The sequence below is a fragment of the Petromyzon marinus genome, chromosome 55 (assembly GCF_048934315.1).
Source record: "Petromyzon marinus isolate PM22_M1 ecotype Great Lakes invasive population chromosome 55, UKy_Petmar_22M1.pri1.0, whole genome shotgun sequence".
NCBI lineage: Eukaryota > Metazoa > Chordata > Hyperoartia > Petromyzontiformes > Petromyzontidae > Petromyzon > Petromyzon marinus.
In genome coordinates, this window is record NC_133721.1 from 12,781,279 (window position 1) to 12,801,240 (window position 19,962).

Genomic DNA, 19,962 nt, shown 5'->3' on the forward strand with positions numbered 1-19,962 from the left:
CGGGAAACGCCGCGCGGTGCGCGTAGCGGCCTCTCGCGGCTGGCGAAAGTCGCCGCCACTCCTTAGTGTGGCGGGACAAAATCAAGCGGAGACGGCGAGCTCAGTCGTATCCACGCTTCTTGTTGTTTTTCTCTACCGTCGGTGGTGAGGTATGGTTAAAATTACCACAGCACCCCCAATCCCCTCACGGGGCCCTCATCCAGCAGTGGATTTACCGCGCAATGTTGAGCAGTCGGTGGATCGTAACTCGGCTAAAACATCGGAGAACAGCTCAACACATTCGCGAAATAACACCACCGTGTGGCCTTAAAAGGGAATTGTATATATTACAGGGTAAACGTTTCGGACAATGCCCCTTCCTCAGTGCTGTGTGCCGTCAGTGTAAATTGCGCACGGCCGGCCAACGCAAGCAGCGTCACCGAATATTCCGTTACAATATTAAACATTGTCATCATCACCCATCATCTGGGCAATCCCTTGCTGATGAGCCTAAGCGTTGACAAAACCAATGCAGCTTTACACGCACGGGGGGGGAGGCGAGTCTAAAGACGGAGCGGCAGCTACAGGAGGGAGGACGCCCGCAACAGCAGCAGAGGAGGAGGAGGCGCCCTCATCCAGCAGTGGATAGATCATGACCGGTTACGAGGACATAGCTACGCCTTGCGCGGTCGTGAGGGTTATTTGACCATACTTCACCACGCCGGTCAGTGCGCGTCCGTGGCTAAGGCAGGGAGCATCGAGGATGGGGCAACATAAGTACGGTACAACAGTCGCTGCACCGCCCTTGTCTCTCTCTACCAACACATTTACCTCGGCAGCAACAACAGCACATCCTGACGCTGATCCAGGCTGAACCCCCTGCTTAGGCTTTCCGACATCTGACGAGATGAAGGCGCATCGTGTGTGATCTGGCCACAGACACCCCGCAGTGCATACACTGTCCGTAATTCTGCATGACGACGTGGTGTTAATTAATCATCGGGGCTAATTACATAAGATGCAATCAGTCGACACGCGATGCAAGGAGTAAGTGACTAGTGGCTAGTCACACTCATCGCTCCGCCGACTCACTCTCTCGTCCTTTTTTGATCTCACGCAACATAAATGTTGGCCACTTCTCATTTGTCTTGTTGGTCGCCTCATCCCGCACCGCGCTCTGGCCAACTTGGTCGTCTGGGTCCTGGGCGTTGTGAAACAGATTCCCCGCCAGCCCATTCGGAGGTGACACTAAACGCCACCAAAACATTAACATCGGATTTACGACTGAATTTAGGACGTAATCATCATCGGAGGAGTTTGCGAATAACTCAAATGAATTGGTAAAAAAAAAAGATTCAAAGACGCATGCAGAATTCAGTATTTCAGTGATGGGATTTTTTTTGCCAGTATAAAACCCATTATTATATCCGTAATAAAAATAAGAATAGGTGTTACCCTTTCTGGAAATAAAACAGGTGTTAAGATGTTAATTTATTGACGACCCCGAGCATTATCAACAGTCCATTGTTATATTGTTTTCGTAACAATGCGATTGTCAATGTAATCGCTTCCCGTCCCCGGGGTCATTTTCTCACACGCAACCTTGATTCTGGACCCTCGAGGCGCGCGCAGTGTCTCCTCATCAGCAGTCCGGCTCCCCGGAATCAATGCAGCTGAAATGATGCACTTCCCAGAAGGTCGTGCGGTTTATGGGATCGTTTAAGACACTTTTACGCGTAATTGTTTTTACGTGTAGAGACGTATACGTGAAAGAGAGACGTACGTACGGTGCGAAAGAAGTTCCACGTACATACACTGCTTATTTATTTTGTCAACATCATCATAATGGGCCATGGTCAATCCACTGCTGGATGAATTAGGCCTCCCCAACTTCACAGCCATCGCTCACGATCTGTGATGTAATTGCACCAGACGGAAATTTTTGGTCAGATGCACCGCCAACCACTGCACCACACGCAATTAATGTTGATGCTGCTGCTGATGATGATGACAATGCTATTGTATTACCATCTACAATGGAGATGGCACTGCATCCTTCCCCTCCCCCCTCCACCACGAGTCACATGACCCGTAGCCAGGAGATGATAAGGATCACATGACGGAGGAGGGATGATTGCTATAAGTGGCTCCGGAATAATTCCTCCCCCTCTTGCTGCTGATGCTGTGTGACACCATTCGCAAAGGCTCTCTCGCTGCGTGCGTATTCTTGGCCGCTCTGAACCCCAACTATAGACTGTATCGATACAGTACCGCGAACACTGTTGCCGATATCTCTGCGCTGCTGCCCTTTTGAAAAGAACGTTCCGTCATGAGGATTCCGTGGGCGCTGCCTCTGGTGTGTTGCTTCCTCCACCTGGGTATGGCAATCGTTCCTCCCGCGTTCACGACGACTATGATGGTGATGCTGATTGTGATGATGGACTGGTGTTGGACCCTGACCGATTATTACCGGGCAGCTGTAATTGAGGCCTGCTGTGGGTAATCTGCGCGCGTGTAATTGTTGTATTTTTTATGTCGGCCTCGTATAATAATGTCTTTGATCATTCCACTGCTGGATGACGGCCTCCATCCCACGCCGTCACGGCGAGTCGGGGGGGGGGGACTTGTAAGCGGGGAACTGCAGAACCGATTCGGGTTACTCGTCAACTGATGTGAACCGTGGTCAAGAATCGAACCTAGGAAGCTGGGGTTACAGCGCAGCGCGTTAACCACAGTTCCACTTATTTACGGCAGTGGATTTCGCACTGTGCTAGGAACCAAGCCACCTGAGTTCGATTCCTGTGCACGGCTAACGTACGCGGCGAGTGATGCCTGAACCGCTCATTGAGCCGTGCACCCCCCCCCCCCCCCATTCAACCCAGGCAGACTAACGCGGGTGAAGTATGGCCAGGCAGCCTCCGTTGACTTATCGGAACGGCGTGACGAGGCCTGCCGCAATGGATTGACTTCAGGGATGTAAATTTAGTCCGGCTGATTTAATCACGCGTGTAGTCAATGTGTGTACACACGGGAGTATACAGATGCCCTATTTTAAACACCGTGTGAATTAATCACCGAGTCTCAAGGCTCCCCTTCTCACGAAGATCCTGCTACATTGGGATGTTTGGCCGATTTCCAATTTTTTTAAGTCAGTTTTTACTTCGCGTGGAAGGAAACTGGGAGTAACCCGGTGAAAATCCACCGCGCTCGGCAGGGAATAACGTCTAGAGCTCCGTACAGATGGATTAAATCCGTTTTCGGTGCACACCTCTCCTTGATCTACCAACCCTTTCATCCATAGCGCTAAACCGCAGGCGTAGATCGCCATCACGCCTGGCCCTGTGATCACGATTTAATACCGATTGTGATCATGATACAATGAATGATTGTGATGGTGATCTTATGACGAGCATTATTATAAGCAAGATCTGGAAGTGGGAGATAGGTGATGTCCTTGACGCCAAGAAAATTGCAGAGTGACATGTGCAACGATGTGAAACTTCCTGCCTCTAATTCAGCTACACGTGCAGCCCTCTTTTATAAATCCCCCGCTGGATGATAGCCTCCCCATGCTGGGTCGCGGAGGTATCTATACAACACTGATTCTCTATACAAGTTAATTGGTGTCTAATGAACAATTGAGTAATTTAGTCATTGGTGGTTATGCTTCCTATGGTAGATGTGGAGCAACATTAAATGTTTTGATGAGGTGGTCGAGCCAGATGATTGTGTCAAGAGTAGCGGAGTGGAGCATCCCTCGCAAGACCCTCTTCCACCCTGGTGACCAGGTCGAGACCAGCTCCCTAAACTTGAGAACCCAGTTGGGCGGCTGAAACCTTGGCTCAAACCCAGGTTCTCGGCTACATCAGGGTCCCATGATCCGCTCTGGTACCCCACAGGCTCGAGGAACTGAAACACCGGGGTGCGGGGAAGGTGAGACGGTGAGTCGACCAGGAGGGCCTTCCCTGGGGTCTAAATCCGTGTTGTCACTTCATCTATTTACAGCCGTGTTACAGGCGGTTGTGTGTGAGCGCCCATGCCAGAGTGTTTATGGAAATTAACTTTAATTGAATTTTTCTGGTTGGCAGCTGATGCTGACGTGTGGTTTTGTACACTTGGGTAATGCACCGGCAGCAGAAGACAATTTTTCCAGTCTCATTGCGAGAGCTATTAATAGTATATGGTGAACATGTACTGCCTTTGACAATCCACTGCTGGATGAGAGCCTCCCTGCACTCAATCCCTCAAAACCCCTGTCACTACCCCAACCCTCCTTAACAATCCCCGCCTGTTTTCCTGTTACCGTAACTATACCACTTTTTTTTTAATAATCCCACTATCTCAACCACTATCATCTTATGTCCAATTTTATAATTATTAGAAAAGCGCCTTTGAATAAGGTGCTTTATGAATCTAGATAAGATAGGAACTCCTGGCTCTGCTGATGTGCTCCAGAAGGGCGAAGCCGGTTTGGAGGTTGCGTTTTAAACCGACATTGCCGGTCAAACACAAGTCTGAATCCAGGTTGTTTAAACACAAGAAGCCACAAACTCTCAATCATGGAATTGGCCAAACGATCCCAATGCAGCAGGACCCTCATGGAAGAGGAAGACAAAAAAAAGTATTTTGAGACTGAAGCTGATATGGCTAAATCAAGGACATTATTATTGATTCCTGGGCCAGGTTGTATTTTTATCCGTCCTTCAAATCTGCAGGATGCAGTATTGCTGGGCAGGTGCTTCACATGAGCACTTGGCAAGGTTAAAGTTGCTGGTCAGTGGTTTTTACAAAGGTGATCGTTTCCTGTTTATTATTATTATCATTATCAAATGTTTCCCCACAGTTGTATCCGATTTTAGTGAGACGAAGAATCCATTCGGTTCTCTCACACATCATCTTCCGAGTCCCGCTGTTCTCTGTTCTGTGCTCCGTTGGGGATTTTGCCAGTAGGTGGTGACGGCCAGGTTAAGTTAACCCTAGACCGATGCCCTTAGCGTCCTTTAAATTTATTTTTTTATTTAAAAATTCCCTTCCTCCCCACCCCCCCCATATGTGAAACCCTCCGTGTTGGAGACCTACCCACAGAAGCGGATATCATAGAACTACCTCTGACTTATCTTGACTTGATCTCCGGTCCTTACACAGGAGGGCGGGTATCCCTTTCCCATCCTCTCTGCCACCAAGGTTAATGTTCGGTGCATGCCAGGTTAAACCTCGCTCGGAGCTGTAATTTTTCCAAATCAAGTGAAGAAAATAGTCTAGTGGTAACTGAGCTGAGACCAACTCGCCAAAGTTTATAAACCGGTTTAATCTTAGGCGGCTGAAGCTTGGATTTTTTAACCCAGAAATCTCGGCAGTGCCGTCTCGGCCGTCTGCCCACTTAGCCACCCAATTGCTCGGAGACCAGTGGTGGAAAATGCACACTTCTATATGGTGGGTGGGTCTATTTTCGATAAAATCGCTACCAACTTCCCTATCAACCACCAGGAGATGATGGGCCCGAGTTTAACTTCCTGGAATTTCAACTCTCAACCTTCTGATTTATGAGCCACTATGCCACTTTTGCCGAAGGTTAATAATAAACGTAATTCCTTCTACAAGGCTACTACTGTACCTTTTGATGTAACATCTCCTCCACGTTGGTGTCTTTTCTCATGGGAAGCCTACGAGAGCGTTTACCGGAGTGTGCTTTGGCTTCTGGATTGCCCCTTCCCCGTCCACCCACCCCCGGGTATTTGAGGTGGCATCGCCAAATGTGCGGTGTTGGTGGCAGAAGCTCATCGTGACATCTCCGCGCGTACCAGCCGAGGTGCCAAATGTAACGCCCGTCCCCTCTCCGCACTCTCCCATAGTGGGGACGCGCGGCCGCTGTTGGTCTCAGGGCGCCGCCGGTGAGGGAGAGGGGCTCTACAATGGGCAGGGGTCGCCACCACTCGCGGTCTTGGATGATAATCGTGGGTTTTTGATGAGGGGTGTGGACTTGATTGATGACGTTTCGATGAGGAAACCTTGTAAATCCATATGCTTAGTTCTTTCGGTAAAGTCACGTTGAAGGGAAACAACAAAATAATAATATATATAAAACAATAAAAATTCTCACGACGTTTCGACCATAACACAAACGGTCGTCTTCAGGTGTGTAAATCCAGTTATGTCTCTAAGAGAGCGAGTGGAATACTGTGCGGCACGTTTCCAAGTTGAAATTATTAATTATTATTATAGATGAACAAATCTAGACTTAACTACCACAACTCCTGTTCACCACTGTATGCAACTCCGGCTTTTGGACTCTGCACAGGGCTTCCCTTCACAATAAATAACGTCAACTTGCAATGCGCCGCCAACGCCACACAGTAGTCGCTCGCTCGCTCGCTCGCTCGATCGAGTCGTTCACGCTTCGAGAGAGGAGGCACGTACAGTCAACCCCAGTTTAAGTTTGTTTTAAATTCACGTTTGAGACAAGTGGGAAGGCGGCAGCAGTAGCAGCCAGGCAGTGAGCCGGCACCAAATTTCCCCCCCCCCCGCCCCTCCTCCAAGCTCTGTAGTCCTCTAAGTCTTCTGGCTGTACAGTCCAATAACTACACCCATGCAACGAACAACACCCAACCCTGCAGTCGTCGTGCGGTGTACTAGAAGGGAGTTGGGGGAGGGGGGTAGGGAGGTGAAAGTGTGCGGGGGAGCTTTGGAGGAGGATTGATTGTGGTGGTGGGGAACGCATGTGCCGAGTGTCGGCAACTCCTTGCTGACGCTCGCTGTTCTTGTTTTGCGGTTGTGCGTGCGCTATTTGTTTCTGGTGTGTGCCCTTGCAGCGCGATCCTTCATCGTCCGAGACCCCGAGGATGGAAGCATCTGCATCATTGCCAACGTGTCAGCGACATTCCAGGTCCAGTACGAGCTCGAGGACGGCTCGATGGTAAACTGGACGCCTCCTCGCTTGCCCTCTCTCTCTACGTGTGCCCCATATCGATCCGCAACAGAACACAGAACGCCCTGACGCAGCGACACATCCCCCCCCCTCACCCCCTTGGCTGCATTGCGATTTTATTTCTCGGGAGCCACCTTTAGCAAATGCGCGAGAATTGACTTCGTTGCATCATTTGGCGATGCCACGCGTTGTTTGCACAACATCGGACGTGTCTCTCTGCTTGCTGAGGAAGCGCCTACCATGAAACGAAATTCGCTTTTTTGTCCCACGTGCTGGGAGTAGAGAACGGCGTGTGGATCGACGAGGAATATCGCAGCGATATTACGCGCTGCGCTGAACCTGGTAGCCCAAAAGTCGATTTCCTTCCACGGCTAACATCGGTGACGAGCAAATTATTTGAACCGGTCTTGGGCCTCGCACACCCCCGCTCTTTGCCAGCCCACACTGACCAACATGGTGGAGTATGATCAAACAATTCCTTTGACTGAAATGCTCTCTCATCCAGCAGCGTGTCGATAAAGGGCTGTTCACTACATATATTTTCAGGGCGCTTCATTTGAAATCTTCAAGGTGCCATGATGGTGAGATGTTAACTACCTCGCCTGGTATACAGGAGGTCGTGGGTTCAATCCCGAATATGACGCCTGCTATGTATTTGGAGCTTGCATGTTCTCTCTCTCCCCGTGGTCGCATGGATTTTTCTCCGGGCCCTCTGGGTTTTCCCTCCTTTAGAATCAACATGCGTTTAGGGTATTTGGCTGTTTATAAATTTCCATATGATAAGCCACTTCCTCGAGCTATCATTTGTGGCCAAGTCGCTTCTGAAAAAGAGCTCTATAGCTCAGTGGCTACATTCTGGGCAGTGCAGCAAAATTCACAGTACTGCATTATTTTACCACATCTATGCTGCCCACCTACCTTCACCAACCCGCACTGACCAGCCTGGTAAAGTATAGTTTAAACAATACCGACGGCCAATGCAGCATGCGAAGACATTCGCGCAGCAGAGGGATTTGTAAATCTGCTTGTGTGCCGGTGCTAGAATTGTCAAATCGCACAGCCACGAGAGGTGGCGATGGCTCGCAGGGAGGCCTTCATCCAGCAGTGGATGGGTCAGAGTTATGATGAATGAATGTTGTGGGTATACTCTCCAACACACCGGTGTGCTGAACTAGAAAATAATTGGCGCGTTTTGTTTTGCGTGACGAACCTTACTAATTGGCCGTGTCGGGTGGTGCCGTGTTTAACGACACATGCTTGCGCGATCTCACCCAAAAAAAACCTCTTATGGATGACGAAGTGTGCCTCAACGCCCCCCCCACCCGACCTCCGGCGGTGTCAACCTGTGCCCAGGGAATGGCGACCTTCGACCTCCCGCTGAACGCGTCCACGGTGGGCACCGAGTGCGGCGGTGGTGGCCGCGACGTGGACCTGATGCTGAGCTTCAGCAAGTGGCGGCACACGCTCTCCGTCGTCATGAACCACAACAGCATTTCCTTCCGCGGCGACGCGTGGCACTTCATGTACAACCTCGGCGACCCAGAAATCTTCCCCAGCGCCAGGGACAAAGGTGATTTCGATGCGCTGCCATCGGAAACGACGAGCAGGATGAGCGCCAATCTCGGCTTTCTACTTATCCGGTCTCTGGAAGAGCGTCCTATGGAGATTTCAAAAACGAGGAACGACGCTACACTCTTCCCCCAGAAGAGTGTCCCGCACCTCTGATTATCACGATTGGCTGCGTACGGTGCGAAATAAGTTTAACGTTTGTGCATGCATACACGTACGTACGTAACATTTCGCACGTGAAATGCTGCCCAGCTCCCATGCGCCTGAGCAAATCCCCCCCCCCCCCCGTGCCATGTGTTGCTCTCGCAGATATCAAGGTGGTCTTGTTCGAGAGCGACATCGCGGCTCCGCTCAACACGGCGTTCACTTGCTGGGCCAAGCAGTCGGCCACCTCCAAGCATGCCTCCGTCATGCTGTGGAACCTGCGCATACAGCCCTACGTGGTCGACGATGAAATTAGCAACGTGGGTGAGCGAGGGACCGCCTCCGTAGCGCTGTGCCTTCGCGAGGTGGTGGTGGTTGCTGCCCCCCCCCCCCCCCCCCCGCTACGGTGGTTTCTCCCCTGCCCCCCATTTGGCTGCCTTTCCATTGTTGGTCTCTCCCACCGGACGTCATTGCTTCCAGTAAGCGGTGATGTCCTGCAAAAAAGTCCACTTTTTGTTACCTTCAACATCGATGTCACTTAATTTGTTTTTTTCGTTCATGTTCTTAACATTCAGTGTGGTGTCCTTAAACTCTCTAATCCATTTGGTGCTCTCTTTCTCTCTCGCGCGCTGTCTCCAAGCACGTGACTTCATATTTCTCGGGCACAATTTTGAGCTTTTAGCTTAATTTTTCTTGTAACTGTAAATGTCCGTTTTCCATTCCATCGTGCTAGGTGATGTGCACCAATTTTAAAATGTTATTCTGTTGGCGCGTTGCTACGTTATTTTCCACGATCGCGCTTCGCGTTCCGGAACAGCTCCTACTGACTCTGGTCTGCCAAATTTATATTGCCTTTTTTAATCCTTGTCAAAAATTTCCCCGAGATCCACACACTCCACCGCATTTTCCCAGTTCTGTTGCGCATGCGCAAGTATAAGCAGGGGCACAGTTTTCATCTCCATACATCGGCCTAAGGTACACTTTCTTTTTTTAGTGGAGACGCAGGTTTGAGTGCCCCTTGTATTTGCTTTTTGCCCGTGACGAGTTGGTGCCCGCGGATCGTTACGTCACCACAGGCTCGCAGTCTCAATTCGTCCGGACTTAAAATCCCACGAGACCCTTGATAAGAATAGGGCATTGCTGGGCCCACGGCCAGATCTACATGTTTTACCCCACCACTAACGCCCGACGGCTCGGTCGCCACGCTGGGCAGCGCTGTGTGATGGCTCCACAATGTGGAATGCCCACCAGCAATGTTCTCTCCCTTCCGAGGCGAGGGCCCTCGTCAAGCAGTGGATTCACAACAGGCCTGTGTACAATTCTGGTGTCCCCACTCTGAAGTGGTGGCTACCTGGGTGGTGGGCGGGGCTAGCGGTTGAGTGGGCGTGGCTGTGGGAAAGTGGGCGGGGCTGGCGGCTCTTGCACAGGAACGTGGCTGCCTCCAAAGCCTCCCAAAATCCGTGCGGCATCATGTCTCTTTTTGGCGCTCTGTGAGGCACATGCGGCACATTAGTGGTCCCCTGCTTTGAGGAATAATGGGTTGGAGGTTCTGGTGCCAGGGTTTATTTAGTGGGTGAGGGTGAAGGTATGGGTTTGGGGCAGGGCCAGTACACGGGCGATGGGGGAATCTTTACCCCGAATGTTCCCTTGGCCCATCCAAGCTCACTCCTGAGTGGTGAATTGTGGCCCACACGACAGCTCGACCACCCTCAACCCCATCCGAGATGGCTTGGGCCCAGGCCTTGCTGGAGTTTGGACGTGGGGGTATGGCGTTATGGGTTTATTCAATCTTTAGACGATTGCTATCTTTTGAGATGGTGGGTCCCCAAAAACCACGTTTCTTATCCTGCATCTGCTGGTAGTCGTCTCGTTTTCTACTTTTCCACATTTTTTTCCCTTTTCCTCCCCCTATCCTAACAAAAACCGGCGGCGTGAAATTGAGCGCAAACCAACGCGTTGCGGGAGATGCGACCCGGCCAGCGAACAATTGCGGCGGCTGTTTCTAGTGCTTGTGGGGGCTGCCTTTTTTTTACAAATTACCGCAGCCTTTGAAGGGCACAAACCCGCGAGTCAGCATCCAAAAGGCTCAGAGTACAAATAGCAGCGGCAGCAGCAGCCGCTGGGATCGGCTATAATTGGCGCTTTCACGTGCCTCGGCGCGCTGGGCGGCGGCTGTGAACGAAAGCATCTGTGCCCGAGAGTCTTTTTGAAAAAGACGCGTGAAGAAGAAGGTGCGTTGTGGTGGCACATGCTGGGTGGGTGGATGAATGAATGATTTTTGGGAGCGATTGCCTGGGGTGGCGGGGGTTGTAAGTGGAGTTTGGCTCCTGGTAGCCGTGCAGCCATTTTGACAGTTCAGGGGCCTACCCCACTTGCCGTGTGGGTTATTTGGTCAAGCTTTCCCATTGGTCGGTACGGTTGGCGAAACCAGGGAGCGGATAACACTGCAGTCCTTCATTTAATAATTTAATTCGGGTTGGGTAGTTCACAAACGGCTTATTTGTGCGATGGGTCCCTGGTTCCGGACAGAATTAGTTCATATGTGACTGACAAATTACTCATTCTGCGTCTCTCAAATTTAATGTTCTTTTTAAGGGGGTTTTTCTTGTCAAGGGTTAGGTGGGGGGGTCAAGCTATCGAGGCTTTGAGGTCCGAGTACCAAGCCGATATTGCTAGGATCCAGGGTTTGACTCCAGGTGTCAGCCGAATGGTGCCTGAAACTGGATTCTCAACCCAAAAAAAATCTTACAAATAACGAGAACCCAAATAAGCGCGTCATCGGTTCGTCTGCCCTCCCAGCGACTCACTGTAAGGGGGACTTTCCGCTCACGACCCCCTCGACTTCTACCACTGCGACCCCGAGCCCTGCGACCCCAAGCCCTGCAACCCCAAGTCCCGGCCCCGCGAACCCGAGCCCAAGCCCCACGGGCCCTCCGCCGGCCGTCCCCGTCGGCTCCTACAACATCAGCGTGGGCAACCACAGCTGCCTGCTGGCGCAGATGGCGCTGGAGGTGGTGCTGGTGTACAGCACGGTGCGCAATGAGGTGCGGCGCTGCTGGTGACACACAGTGCACTGGTGGGTTGGGAGGTCGTAGCGCAGAGCCAGCACCTCCTCATAGTCTGGGATTCAACTTTCCAAACAGATTACTCGGTGTAGTTTTCTTTTAACCATTTGGGAGCTCATGAGGCCAACAGTGGTTCTACTTTTGCAAACCGTAATCCTAAAAATGGGCACAACAACGAAGCAAATAGAAATGGGCGCAGAAACAACTGCGTTACGGAAGACACCCGGAATTGTGAAGTTGCTGGTCTCGGCTTGGTCAAGACCTATAAACTCGCAGCAGGACCCATGGGCACAAAGACCCAGAAATAATTGTGCTCAAACTGGGTTCTCAAGCGTGGTGAATTGATAGTCTCAATCAAGCCAGTCAATGAAATTGTTACGTCAACAATGGTGATGACCAAATGACCTCGCACGCATCCGCTCGACTCCGGGAAGGCCCTTATTCAGCAGCAGATTGACAAATGGGTCGTATATGTGGAGTACGAGGAATAACGCGATTCGCCAAAACTCCTCGCATTTGTTTGCGTTCGCGCGCGAGACGCGAACCTGGGTTTGTTGTGACCACTGATGGTGCGAATGTTGACTGCGACGCGACAGTCTTTGGTAAAGACTGCGAGGACCATGTTGAGGTTGCTGACAATGTTGATAAAGCGATTGGGGCCCCCCCCCTCCACCCGCCCATGCGCTCAGACGCGGCGCGGCGTTCTCCACGTGAACCCCAACGCGACGCGTGCCACGGGTTCATGCGGCGACGCCACGGCCAGCCTCTCGCTCTCCTTCAGCCAGGGCGCCGTGTTCCTCGGCTTCAGCGCGGTGAGCTTGGGTGGAGAAGGGTGATGGTCAGTAGGGAGGGGTGGTTGGGTGGGGTGGTCCTGGGGTGGTCCTGGGGAATCTGTGATGAGTGGTGGTGAGTTTCTGGATTTCGCTATTGGGTGACCATTTCTGCTTTGGCTGTAACATAGGGCCAATGCAACTTCTGTGAAGATGTTTCGGCATCCACAACACCTTTTTGGTAAAAAAAAAAAAATTAGATCGGGACTTGCCCTATAAAAACTGGTCACACCAATCATGGCGTTGCCCTAAATTTGGTGGTCCAAATAAAGCAAAGGAGATGACGTCATCTATACCTGTCAAACCCACGCTTTACCCTGTATTCTTGTACAAGGAAATTTAGTTTTTAGGTCCATGTGGCGTACAGCCGTTTCAATACGGGCAAAAAAATGTTTTGTGTCTATTTGTTTGTTTCTTCTTTGTGATGGGGCTTTGTAGGTGAACGTTGAGTTTTATCAGGGCACGGGGTTACAGTTTTAAGGTCTGAATTGGTCTGTAATAATGTAGGCACTGATAAGGGGTTGACAGGTATGCATCATCGCACACCACCATGCGTGTGATATTGCGTATCCCGTGGCGTCTTGTTTGCCTTGGAGCGTAACGTTACGATCGCTTCTTAAAATACTGTACTCTGGCAAACCCGCGATGTTAAAGCCTTGTGTAATCCATGCAGGTGGGTTTTTTTCCGGGCAATTAAGTAGATTTAATAGTTTCGGCATTTGGATTTGAATCGCTTTTAAATTTGCACGTCCGATGGTGGTGCTCCTCCCCCCCAACGTACGTTTAACCGAGGGGCGTTGCGACGCGCGGTGTACGGACGCTTTCGTCAAACTCTGGCTCCGTCCTTGTTTGCGTCGTGCGTGCTCGCAGAACAAATCCACGGACAAGTTCTACCTCACGTCGGTGAACGTGACGCTGCTTGACGCGTTCCCGGACGCACGTGAGTACACGGCACCCCTCGGTGGGTCGGGGCGCCATTGCTCACACTGGAGATGCCCGGTTGCCCCACCTCCAGTGTGGGGGAAGATGGCATTGCCTGCCTAATTGTGTGATTTTTTTTTTTACGGAAGTGGTTTTGGACGCTGTTCCGCGGTGTTCTACTGAAAAAAAATGAACCTGTTTGCTGAATTATTGTAGGAATCCCTACTGCAAGCCGGCCTAGTGGCCACAAAACATTCTGGTTGGGCCGGGGTGAAATGTCTCCTCTCCCCCCCCCCCCGCGTGTCTCGAAGATTTTATTCGGGATTTTGCCCCAGGTGTTTTTGGTGCTTACTATCGGGGTTTGCCCCCCCCCGCCCCCCAACAGTCTGTTCGAGTCTGCACTTGTGCCAAGTGCGTGCATGCACAGACATTGTGTATGGACATTACAACGACATGGAATAATATGGGAATCATGCATGCAGAGGGTGTATGCTTTGTGTTCACTGAGAACAAGGAACACACTGATCGTGGAACAAACACACATACACACTGTAGACTTTGCTTCATGTGAAATGGGCTTGGGCAGGATGCATTGTGAGTACAAGGTACGATGGGCCAATAGACCCACACCTACTGGGTGACATCTGTGCAAAAAGAGCTTCATCACTCATCGGATTTCTCCCAGGATAAATAAAGATTCTGATAGACGAGACTGGTGCTGGAATGGCAGGCAAAATAGGCGAGCAACGGGCCCGAGACTTGGATACTCGCCGCAGGGCTCGAGCTCTGAAGCCAGCGCGCGTGTAAGGGGCGAGCGCTGGGTCGTGGCACCGTGGAGATCGTCGTCCAGCGATGGGAGTGAGCGTCACGGGCGGTGTTTCTGCGCACGTGGCAGCGTGGCTGGAGCTGGCGGGGCGCAACGGGAGTCTGGCGATGTTCGCGGCGCCGCTCGGCCGCTCCTACAGCTGTGCGAGCCAGCAGACGGTGGTGGTGACGCCCGCGCTGGAGCTGCTCGTCTCCCACCTGCACCTGCAGCCCTTCCACGTGACGAAGGGACGCTACGACATGGGTGAGCCTCCACTCACGTCTCCACCCCTCCATTCATCACCTGCGTCTCGTCCCTGTTGTTCCTCTCCCCTTGCCTCCCTGTGTCTCGTCTCTGCTGCGTGCCTACCTGTGTCTCTGCCCGCCCCCCCCCCCAACTCCTGTTTCCCCTGAACTTGCCTCTCCCTCCTGCACCTCTCCCTGCAGCCCATGCCCATAACTGATCATCATGCCACGGGTGAGCGTCTGCCCTGCACCTTCCATGCACAAAACTGCACTCGCTGGCCCTGCAGGAAGTTTTTCATTCCTTGCACCGGGCCAATGCCGACCGCACTGCGCCACTGGCTGGCCGCTTGCTTTTGCGAGTCGGGGCGCATGAGAATGCGGCGATGCAGTAGCGCCCTCTAGTGGTGTAACGGCTGATAAGCCACTTCGTTGAGGTATATCATTTGTGACCAGGTCGCTTTCTCAAAGAGAAGCTAATAAGGTCACTCGGTGGGCTTTACCTGGTAAAGTAAAATATTTTAGCTTTATTTGTATATGTTTTTTAAAGTTATTTGTTTACCTTTCCTATACTTTGCACTCATATCGTGTTTTTGTATTTGTTGTAAGATTCTTCCAGTATAAATATTCCGATTTTGGCTCTGAGAACCACTGTGGGGAGAAGTCAGCAGTTGTCCTAATGGGTCAACTTGCCCCCGCGATAACAACGTGGAATTTCCACCGCTGGCTCCACAGGGCTGTAAATACGCGATGAGCGGCAATACCCTCCCCCCAAGGCTCATCCGATGGAGCAGGAAAGCATCACTTTGTGACTGCCTCTTTGTCTTGCGGTTGACGGTGCGTCTGTGTGGGGGGCCATGCACGCACGCGCGTGCGCGCATGTGTGTGCGCGCGTGTGCATGCGTGCGTACAGCCGTGGAGTGCCCCCAGGATGCCAAGCAGTGGATCATTCCCATCGTGATGGGAGCTGCGCTCGCCTGCCTGGCCCTCGTTGTGCTCACCGCGTACCTCTATGGCCAACACAAGCGGCAGTCGGCCTACGCGAGACTTTGATTCGCGGCTACCTCCGCTCAAAGATCGGTATCGTCCACCCTTGATAGCCCACGGGGTCAGAGCAGATATTGGTACCACCCAAGTAAAAATAGCGTAACTTCAGTCGTAACAATGTCTTTACACGACCAACACACGAGTGCCATATCTGATGACCCCATTCATTTCAAACGGTTGGCAAGTTTTTCACTATTGTTGGCCACATTTAAGAGATTGGAACCGCTATAGTGATGCCACCTCCTGATACTGACGAGCACGATATCTGATCTGACCTAATGGATTGTGAAGAATTGAATACCTGTGTACATTTGACAAAAAAAATTCCGCTAGACATTGCCAAACATTTTCCGTTCTTCAATTCCACGCAGCCTTGACAACATTTATATGGGACCCTCCTCCAAAGACTCTTGGAAATCCTTTAGAGGTTCTGAATTTGTTTTTCTTATACCTGACATGAGCAGCAGAGGTTGTTATTTATGATGCGTGCAAGCCCTTCTGTACTGCTTCGGTTTGTGAATGTTGTTCTTGTGACAGTCAAGCCAACGGGACTGCGGCTGATGGCTTGCAATTAAAACTTCACGTCTTCCTTGCCCTCCAATCTAGCGTGCCCAGCACTGTTACCGCTTTGCCAGCGGTGAATTAAAACGGCCGCCCCTTTTTCAGCGCCAATGACAAATCTCATTTGAACCAAGTGCCTCAAGGTCCCCTGGGGTAGGGGGTTCCCTCGTTATGCGGGTTCGGTTTGTGTGATCTCACGTATATGTGGCGAACCTATTTCTACCAAATATTTGCAATACTATATGGTTTGACTTTGCACGGTTGCGGTTGGACATGGGACAATGGTGTACTGCGTGCTGTACCACGTGAGGTACTCGGCAGGCAGCCGTCTCCTCCTGCGGTGACGCTTTGTGTGCTCCCCCCCCTCCTTTTTTTTGGAACTCCTCGACCACATAAATCAAGGGAAACCTGTCATTTGAAACCGAACCACATTGCAGACCTCAAAAGACATCTCTGATCATTGTTGGCAAATTCATGTAAGCATTGCTTCCCAACCGCTTGGCAACTGAGGTTTTCAACGTTGCTCGGTAATGACTATAACGACGCGATTGATGTCGTGTCCTGAATTGCATCTCATCTCAACACCATTTGTATGTACTATATGTTGAACTTATTTAGCACCGCACGTGGTCAACCATGCTAATCAGAAGTGCGGGGGAAGGATGAACGAGCTAATTACAACAAGCAGTTCTAAAGGAATGAGGGTGGGCGCACAGCGCCTGACTCTTCCCTCCTTCCGTTCAGGCCGAGCCACAGGGCGACTAAACTCTTCCATTTCTCGTCCGTTAACGATCCTCCCCAACCCATGGTGTGATGGCTTAACCCAAGTTGATAACACCGCTACCAGGACTGGCGGCCCCTCGCGTGTCCCCCCCCCCTCATCCAATCTTTACATCCATTCCTGGGAACGCAAATATTATACTTTGACTGTTTATGTGGCCGGCCACTGGACGGCCCTGTTTTGCTCTGGGGGTTGTTTTTAAGGTGGGGGGGGGGGGGGGTGCCTCCTGCCCCTCCGGCCTTCCCCTCCGGCCTTCCCCTACACCACCATGAGGTCCTCCCGTGGCTGTACTCCCTGCTCTTGGTGACGTGTGACGACAATTATGAGAAAAATAAAATAATGAAAAACATTACGTTTTATCGAAAGTGCTTCATGTATCATGATTTTCCTTTTCTTCCAGGCCTGATCCTCTGCCCTAGGTAGTTGCAATAATAATATGACACCATAAAGTCTAGATGTCCTCTTTGTGACTTTTTACCATTTGGTCCTCCCACCATGCTTTGCATGTCACGTGGACATCACCAGTTACAACGATGCTCGATGGCTGTGCAGTCTAAAACAAGATGGGCACAATTTTTACTTTCTTTAGATTGCTTCAAATAATTGTTAGCCCAACAGACCATACCCACATATCTCACTTGTCGGTACCACCTGTAGGTGGCATCACTTTCCGCCAGTTCAAATTTCACCGCTATGCCCAAAAGCAGTGAATTATGTGAACCACTTGAAATATAGGTGAGGTTATAAATTAAATTCACCCTTGGCCATATAAAATACATCTCTACGACCTCAAGTTCCACCTACGTGCGTTGTACAAATTATATATTTTTTGCTCTGGCTCTTGGATTATATCGCAGTGGTGTACATATGTCATGTGGCGTGCAAGGGGATGATGGGAGAAACGATGCTCTGGTTACAATCTCACGTTTTTACTGTGGCAAAATCTCCTTGGTCCTGTCGTTTACTTTTCAGCGGAACACCTCTCTCGCCACCACCTTACACGAACTGAACTTTGCCTTTTACCTTCTGTGATATGTGTGTACTAACACCTTTTCAGGAACTGATCCTTGCTCTGGACTTTGCCATGCCTTTCGTTTTTGGTGTTGAGCCACGTTCCTTTTATTAACTCTCGCCAATTTCTCTTTCGGTGTAAACATTTTTTTGCCTTTACATCTTTCTCCTTTTGCTTTGCCTTTCGTTTCCCATCTTGCTCCCATCTGCTCCCAACCCGCCGACGCATTTCCACTCGCAATCAAAACCACGTGGCACCGACCCACGCACGCGTGCCAACCCTGGTCGCTCGCAACCACGATGCGCCACACATGGACCCACAAAAACACGACCTACACTCGCACAAACACCTTGCCATCCCCTCCATCCCCCGACCCGTGCTGCCCACCCCAAGCCGTGAGCTGCCCCCAGGACTCTCTGCTGGGCTTCGTGCTGCCCCTCGTGGTTGGCGCCGGGCTGATAGTCCTCGTCTTCATCTCCGTGCTCGCGTACGGCATCGGCCGGAAGAAGAGCCGCACCACCTACGATGAGATCTGAGGCTGCTCGGCGATTTCGGCGGGGACAAAGACGTGTTCTGGTAGTTGTTTTTTGGGTCCCTGCCGATTTTTGCTGCCGCACAGTCCTAGCAAGGGAGTCGTTACCAACTCGATGACTGACCCTACGGTGTGTTTACGTGGTTGTGCTGTATAATCTCTGCACGTGTTTCGGGTTGCACCGTGCGGTGTTCCGCATATCTGACGTTTCGCTCCCCCGCCCCTCCTGCGCGGTGGGCGCTTAAATTATTTTAAAAATTCCGAGGAAGCTGTCTCAGTCCGGTGGAACATAATTTCGGCCATCGTGCCAAGCCACACGCGGTGCGACCCACAAAGGCCCGGAGGAGGATTATTTTGCACGCTTCTGTAAAGTCCGAAAAGGAGCCGTCGTCAGGTTGATGGGCACGATGCCTCCGTGCGTGCGCTGCCTTGTCGACGTTTCTGCTTCACGGCACTGGCATAGCTATTGAGAGGTGCAGGCGGTGCAACTGCACTGGGACCCACTGGCTGGGCTATGACCAGGGGAGGGGGCGGGGATTGGACTGCCCCCCCCCCCTCATTTCAGTCTTCACTTAAACATTTTGTCAGAGGTCATCTTCTTGTTTGACTTTGTTCCAAAAAAAACGCAAAAACGTTCCGTCGCTCGCGTGAAACGCGGTGCCACCAAAGCGTGGTTATTTACCCCGCTGCGATGCAGGTGGGGGTAGCCGTAAATGTGCACATTTCTCTCGTGCTATCTCGCTCTCTGCGCGCACAGCGCTTCGTTATTTTCAGCGCCGGTTTTGTTCCCCGTCGTGCGAAGTGAATGGGTTTTCTCGGAGCGCTGGCTTTGCTCTCGCCAAGCCACGGAAATTATGACCCGCTGGCTGCATTAACATTGCGGCTCGCGGTGAAGCGCTTTCAGAACCAGTTAATTGGGTGAATTATTTAACGTGAGCTAAAAGTAAGCCGTTTGTTCCGCAATAAATAGCGGCGGTGCAAATGCACCACCCGACGAAGGCTGCTATAATGAGCCCCATTGCTGTATAATAATCACCTGCTTGCACTCCAGCCGTCATTATACCGTTTGCATTCAGTGCTATTAGCGAAAGGTGGTGATTTGCCCCCCCATATGTATTTTATTGAAAGGGAGCTTGGGCATAAATGGTGGTGGTTGGTGGTGACTGCCCTGTTTTACGTGGAAAAGCACAGCGCGTCGACCCCCAGGTTGGGAGCAGCGATTTGCCTTCGTGTAAATGACGCTTTGCGAGATTTAATTGTTTCCAATTCCATGTACACAACCGGTATTTATATAATATATACAACACCAGGAGGTTTGCCTCGCTCTCGCAATCGTCACTTCCATTTGAATGAGCTCATGAATCGCGTGTGTGTAAATAAAGGACATTGCGAATTTGGTGGTGCCTTTTTGTGAGCCCGATTCTATCGACTCCAATAATTATTTTTTTAAATGTTCAATTCAATGCAGATGGACCAGTTTAAATCGATTTGCAAGGATCGATGCATTTGGGGATTGTGGTTCTTTATGGTAGTTTGGGGCAGGCCTTCA

The 19,962-nt window shown here is 51.1% G+C and overlaps 1 protein-coding gene across 4 annotated transcripts; it reads left to right on the plus strand.

The window, feature by feature from the left end:
• Positions 1 to 15: 15 nt before the first annotated feature.
• Positions 16 to 19,810, plus strand: LOC116954574 (lysosome-associated membrane glycoprotein 1-like). Of its 4 annotated transcripts, none has more exons than XM_032975215.2 (9): positions 16 to 149; positions 6,789 to 6,892; positions 8,258 to 8,474; positions 8,783 to 8,941; positions 11,417 to 11,661; positions 12,372 to 12,494; positions 13,383 to 13,452; positions 14,329 to 14,502; positions 18,275 to 19,810. In XM_032975215.2, exons 2-9 carry the CDS (start codon positions 6,890 to 6,892, stop codon positions 18,415 to 18,417), a joined length of 1,134 nt encoding a protein of 377 aa, XP_032831106.1. In that variant the 5' UTR covers positions 16 to 149; positions 6,789 to 6,889; the 3' UTR covers positions 18,418 to 19,810. The 4 variants fall into 4 exon arrangements, with proteins under 4 accessions (XP_032831106.1, XP_032831104.1, XP_032831105.1 ...); XM_032975213.2 differs by lacking the exon at positions 16 to 149 and adding an exon at positions 2,076 to 2,357; XM_032975214.2 differs by lacking the exons at positions 16 to 149; positions 18,275 to 19,810 and adding exons at positions 2,076 to 2,357; positions 15,394 to 17,221.
• The last annotated feature ends 152 nt before the right edge of the window (positions 19,811 to 19,962 follow it).

What these genes read in the sequence shown, in the direction of transcription:
- LOC116954574 (XM_032975213.2), top strand. Translation starts at nt 2,309, where the DNA reads ATGAGGATTCCGTGGGCGCTGCCTCTGGTGTGTTGCTTCCTCCACCTG. An exon ending in CCCCAGCGCCAGGGACAAAG is followed by an intron (nt 8,475 to 8,782) that starts GTGATTTCGATG and finishes TTGCTCTCGCAG; the next exon opens with ATATCAAGGTGGTCTTGTTC. An exon ending in TGACGCGTTCCCGGACGCAC is followed by an intron (nt 13,453 to 14,328) that starts GTGAGTACACGG and finishes CGCACGTGGCAG; the next exon opens with CGTGGCTGGAGCTGGCGGGG.